The following is a 5745-nucleotide window of genomic DNA, read 5'->3' as shown; positions in this document are numbered from 1 at the left end:
AACAGCCTGCAGTTGTCGCCCCCCCCCCCAAACCATTAAGCCCAGCCCCCCTCTGCCAGAGGTGCCTCGGGGTGGATCCCCTTCCCGAACCGTCTCAGTTCTTTCATCCCCTCCCCTTGGACCACCGAGCCCACCATCCCCGGGCTCTGGAGGATGACCAGGAGGGCCCCTGGGGCAGAAGGGAGGGGCAACCCAGAACTTTTCTTCCTGCCGATCTTCTGTTGACTTTTGGTAAATAAAAGCTGGGCAGAAGAACGAAGGGCTTCAATCTTGGTTTTTTTTGGGTGTGGGTGTGCGTGCAAATTTCTAACTCCCCCCCATCTGTAAAAAAACAACAACTCCACACCATCCCTCTGAAATGTGATTGCCACCCCTCAAAGGGCACCCCTCCCTCAGCTCAGTTCTTCTCCCCAACTTTTCAACCCCCCCGTCTGACCCTCCCAATCCCCCCCCCCCGAGTTCCTTCCCAAAGTTCCGCTCTTCAGTTTCTCCCCCCCCCCCGGTCTTGTATTTAACCGGCATTTAACGGTATTCAGTGTTTTGTCTCTGGCAATGCAAGGGGGTGCTTTTTGGGGAGGGGGCGGTGAAGGGGAGATGCTTTTTCTCCTTTATAAAACAAAGAGGAAAAAAGAACAGAGTAAGTGGGGGTGGGGGGGGGCAGAAGTGCTATCATCTCAAGAGGAATTGTTGCTTCTGAAGGCTTTTGACCACGTTGAAATCCTGGACTGGAGACCAGCCGCTAAAAGTTCTTCCTAAGGAGCTACGAGGCGGGTCCTTCGCCCAGAGACCCAGGCCCAAGCGGGGCTGGAATCCCTCAGGCCCAAATGCTTTTCCTTCGCCCGGGGCCTGGCGGCTGCAACAAACATGTGGAGAAGACGGGCAGGAGGGCAAGAGTGGCGCGGAGGAGATGCCTGCCCACCTCCCGAACTTTAGACCTGGGAGTCGGCTCCCAAGCTGTGGAACTCATCCGGGTTCTTGTCTCCGTGGGCGGCACCCCCTTGGCGGAACTCGGAGGCGATCTCGTCGAAGGTTCGGCCCCTGGTCTCGGGCACCTTGAAGTAGGTGAAGATGAAGAAGAGGACCAGCAGGATGGTGAAGATGATGAAGACGTAGGCTCCGCAGAGGTCCTGTGAGGGAAGGAGAGGAAGGGGCATCAGGGCTCTGCTCAGGGCGGAGTCGGAGGGAGGACAACTCAGGATGACTCCATCCACCACCAGCACTAAGGCGGCTGGGTAGACCAGTGTTTTTCAACCTTGGCAACTTGAAGATGTCTGGACTTCAACTCCCAGAATCCCCCAGCCAGCATTCGGCTGGCTGGGGAATTCTGGGAGTTGAAGTCCAGACATCTTCAAGTTGCCAAGGTTGAAAAACACTGGGGTAGACAACCTTCTCCTGAATGGTGGTCGGGCGTCTCCTTCAAGCGGGAAGTCCCAGGTCCCTTGGTCACTCCCATTAAAAGTGGCCCCTTTTTTTTCTGGAGAACCTTTTCGTGTGCCCACCCTCGAAACTCCGCTGGCTTCCACAATATTGATCTCGAAAGAGGTGGAGACTTAATTTTTAGAACCTTCTAAATATCTGGGCAGGATGGAAATCTCTATTTTGATACTTGGGAAGGAAGCATGGAGAGACTCTCATGGCCACAACTTGGCACTCAATGGGGAGTCATCGTACCCCACCCTCATCCTTCTCTGATCAGTTACCCATCCCCAGCAGACCCTCCGGTTACTTCAGAAGAGGGCCCCCCACTAATTCTCCAAAGGGCCAGAAGGCAGGAGGGGAAGCAATGGATGGAAGCTAATCAAGGAGAGAAGCAACTAGAACTAAGGAGAAATTTCCCCGAGCGTGAGAACAGTGAATCAGTGGAACAGAAGTTGTAGGTGTTTCATCACTGGAGGTTTTAAAGAGGAGACTGGACAACCATTTGTCTGAAAAGGCCTAGGGTCTCCTGCTTGAGCAGGGGGTTGGACTAGAAGACCTCCAAGGTCCCTTCCCTTATTCTATTATTCTCCCAGATGTAAAAGCAGCCACTGAGTTCCTCAAGGGAATAGAGATGGTAGTTGGGCAGCTAGAGCGCCCGACTTCCAGACTACGCAGGAGGAGGAGATCTACCCAGCCAACTCTGGTTGCTCTACGGCTCTCAGGAAAGGTGGAGTAACATAGAGGGAGCGTGCAAAATGGAGAAGATCTGAAGCAAGCTGAAGCGCTGGCCTGCTACTTCTAACGAGAAACGGAAGCTCCTCAAAATGTCCTCCCCCTCGGTCCCCGTGCCACAGATCGACCCCTGGAAATCAATCACGTACATGACGTCCCTCTCGGATGCCCTCTGGAGCTCCACACTCACCGCCACGTACTGGAAGCTCATCCCTACGATGAAGTTGGCCGTCCAGTTGGACAGCCCCGCCACGGCGATGGCAGCAGGACGCGGGCCTTGACTGAACAACTCCGCCACAATGAACCACGGGATGGGCCCGGGGCCAATCTCGAAAAACGCCACAAAGCCCAGGATGGCAACGATGCTGAGATACGACATCCACGGCACTTGATTCTAGCAGAGGAAGGAAAAAACAAAATGGAATTGGGGGGAAAGAACTTATAATTGTATTTCCCATCACGTTCGGTGGCGTTCTTGAGGGTTTTTTCCTCAGTTTTTGCTTCTTTGGAGACAAATTACTGGTGTGTCTAATCACACTTGGCCAATAAATCTGTTCTGTTCTGTTCTCCGTTCTATTTTATTCAATTCTTCTTCTTTAAGAATTGTTGTAATTCAATTGAACATGAACGCTTGGAGAAAAACCAGCAGAATGTTAGACCCAACACCCACAGTAGATGCTCCTGTTGGGGAGAACGTGTTGAGTTCTCCTAATGTGTTGGACTATCCATCCCATAATTTCATGGGAAAGGATCAATTCCTGTGCCAAGAATCGGGCATATGAGATGGTTGGTGAAAACGCCAGGGTCCTCCTCATTTACCGCCATGGGGCCTCTGATGGATCCATGTTTCCTACTCACCAGCAGTGCCAAGGCGATAGTCATGAGAACCGCACACAGGGCCATCCCCATGAGTCCAATGAGGTGCAGCGTCCTTCGGCCGGCCCGTTCTACCACAAACAGCTTCAGAGAGAGAAAGAGAGAGGGAGGGAGGGAGGGAGGGAGAACAAGAGAGATACATCAGCATGGAATCCATGGAAGATCTCCTCAGAATCATCAAAGAGCTTTGGGGAGACCACGCAGAGGAGTTAGAAGTGAGCCGTTGACCTTGCCATGTACGAAGCAACTTTGAAGAAGTGGCTGTTGATTCAGATTGACATTTACTCATCAGTTATGTTCTGTGGAATTAGGACACCTCTGCAGAACACCTGGGCCATCTGACTGAAGAAGCTTCTTGGATGAGAAGCAAAGCGTCTTCAAAGTCCAGTTGACTTTTGAAAAAGCACCTTTGGGGCAACCATCGACTGGCTGACTGAGACTTTCCACTGACATCTGAACGATCTCATGTGGGTTCTGAAGACTGCCACGCTCCCTGCTCCAAATGAACCCCACCCCCCAAGAGAGAGCCCCCCCCCGTCACCATTTAGGAACACCACTCAGATTACTGCAGCAGACTTGGGAGAGGTGCACCTCATTAGGGAATGTGATTTATGACACAGAGTGAGGAGAGGGAAGGAACGGGTGAAGTTAGCTATAACTCAAACAAAGCTCAGATCTGACTGCGAAAAGGCCTTGCCTGATGGTGCCCCTAATAAATGACTAGTTTTGTATTGAAACTTGGCTCGATACTCATGAATCAATTAGGGCGTTTTTAGGAAAACCTGACAACACCTATTACAACACCTATCGCTGTAGCCCCTTCCTCCTGATTCGCCCTACTCACCGAGACAACCGTGAAGGCTGTGTTGACCACTCCAGCCCCAATGGTGGCGTAGACGGGCTGCTGCACTCCAGCTCTTTCAAAGATATCCGTGGAGTAGTAGAAGACCTTGGAGAAGGGAGAGAAGAAGAAGAAAGAGAAGGTCAATACAATATAAGAGAGTGGCATTGTGGGGTGTTGGTAGAGCAACAATGCTGTCTAGATGCAGCAAGGAACATGCTCTCCTACTCAACGGGGTGCTGGGACCTCAGAACCAACCCAACATTTCACCGCAGCTTCTCGCCCAACCCATATTTACCGCGTTGATCCCCGAAAGTTGCTGAGAGAGCTGCAGTACGACGGCGATCAAGAGGGGCTGTCGGTAGAGAGGAGAACGGAAGAGCTCCAGGATGGTGACCTTCTTCTCCTGCAGCATCTGCCGGCCCTCCTCTTTCATCTCCTGAAGGTCCCTGCTGACGTCGGTTGTCCCACGGAGCTTCTTCAGGACTGGAGAGGAAAACGGGAGATTCGTAAACCAGGCTTGCAACTCAACAGTTGGACCCTTGGTCCTCCAAATGCGGCTTCCTCTCCCCTCTCCCCAGCTGGGAAGGAACCTTTGGTGGTGGGTGGGATCCAGGCTAAGGAAGGCGGCCTTGATGGAGACACACCTTGATGGACCACAGCCATCGAGGAATCCGGAAGACGTGACCTGCCCGTCTCAGCGACTGTTGCCAACTTACCACTCTTAGCTTTGTTCTCCTCGTTGCGGTTGATGAGGAGGAAGCGGGGGCTCTCGGGGGCAAACGGCATCAGGATACACTGGGCCAAGGAGGGGATGAAGGTGAAGCCCAGCAGGAGGGGCCACAGGGTTTCGTTCCCCATGATGAGGTCGATACCGAAAATCTGTGGGAAAAGGCACAGTTGGGAAGGTGAGGACGGAAGCCCAGGAAGCGTGAAGATCCCTGAGACGCCTGTTCCTCGAACGACCAGGAGAAAAGGGTCCCCACGTTCTCCTAGAAGACCACGGGACCCTTGAAGCTCTGCTCCTCAGTTCCTCACATGCGTGGTATAGACTAGGATTTAAATTGGGATGGAGAGGATGATCTTCTGGATTGTCCCCCCTTAGCTACCACAGGTTTATCCCACAGCTCTTCTCCTCCATTGTGTTTTGTGTGGGGTGTGTGGACTTGTGCAACAAAGACTGCAGCCCCATTCCTGGATTCCTCCAGATAAGAAGCACAGTGGTTGCATCTGGTAGAACGAAGCGTGGTGGGGGCAAAATATTTCCGTCTTAAAACCCTGCAAGCTTCAAGGACCCCGTGTCTAGTTGGGAAATGGCCTCTTGAACCCTCAACCTCCATCCTAGTTGGAAAACCTTCTCGGAATTTGAAAACCTGTGGGATTATGGCGGACCCTTTGGTTGTGACTGTTTCAATCCAGCCATTTTGATGTTGTCGGTCAAGGATCCATCCTTCCCCCTCAACAGACCCATGCATCCCCTCCCCCACCCCCGAGAGCCTCTCACCTGTGCAACCAGGATTCCCACCACGACCCCAAGCTGGTGGAGGGTTCCCAACGCCCCCCTCAGAGCCGTGGGGGACACCTCGCCCACGTACATGGGCACAAAGCCGGTGGTGAGGCCCGAGTAAATGCCCACGATGAAACGTCCGAGGATCAGCATCTCAAAAGAGCCGGCCATCTTGGAGAAGCCCATCAGGATGGCCGAGAGGAAAGCCAGAGCGTTGGACATCAGCATCTGGGGAGAGGAAGGACAACCACTGTCAGCAAAACGGTCAGGATCAAAGGAAAGGAGAAGGTTGACTTTGCCGGGGCTAGAAGACCTCCAGGGTCCTCCCAACTCCCCTACTCTGACTTACCGTCCAAAGCGGTTGACAAAG

The 5745-nt window shown here is 53.0% G+C and overlaps 1 protein-coding gene across 1 annotated transcript; it reads right to left on the bottom strand.

Moving 5' to 3' along the window:
• Positions 1-459: 459 nt before the first annotated feature.
• On the bottom strand, positions 460-5603 carry SLC2A1 (solute carrier family 2 member 1). Its single transcript, XM_087702490.1, has 7 exons — positions 5373-5603; positions 4588-4750; positions 4167-4354; positions 3872-3976; positions 3010-3111; positions 2342-2545; positions 460-1127 (listed from the first exon to the last, which is right to left on the bottom strand). Exons 1-7 carry the CDS (start codon positions 5601-5603, stop codon positions 930-932), a joined length of 1191 nt encoding a protein of 396 aa, XP_087558616.1. The 3' UTR covers positions 460-929.
• Positions 5604-5745: the final 142 nt, after the last annotated feature.

Source organism: Thamnophis sirtalis, unplaced genomic scaffold (assembly GCF_051295495.1).
Source record: "Thamnophis sirtalis isolate CommonGarterSnake01/CBP01778 unplaced genomic scaffold, rThaSir2_p1.2 scaffold_15, whole genome shotgun sequence".
NCBI lineage: Eukaryota > Metazoa > Chordata > Lepidosauria > Squamata > Natricidae > Thamnophis > Thamnophis sirtalis.
Note: the sequence above shows the minus strand (reverse complement) of the source record. Positions and strands in the feature narration are given on the sequence as shown.

Coding starts and splice junctions, on each gene's coding strand:
- SLC2A1 (XM_087702490.1), bottom strand. CDS start 5,603: ATGCTGATGTCCAACGCTCTGGCTTTCCTCTCGGCCATCCTGATGGGC. Junction 4,751..5,372: donor TGGGAATCCTGGTTGCACAG/GTGAGAGGCTCT, acceptor CTTTTCCCACAG/ATTTTCGGTATCGACCTCAT. Junction 3,977..4,166: donor AACTTTCGGGGATCAACGCG/GTAAATATGGGT, acceptor CCCTTCTCCAAG/GTCTTCTACTACTCCACGGA.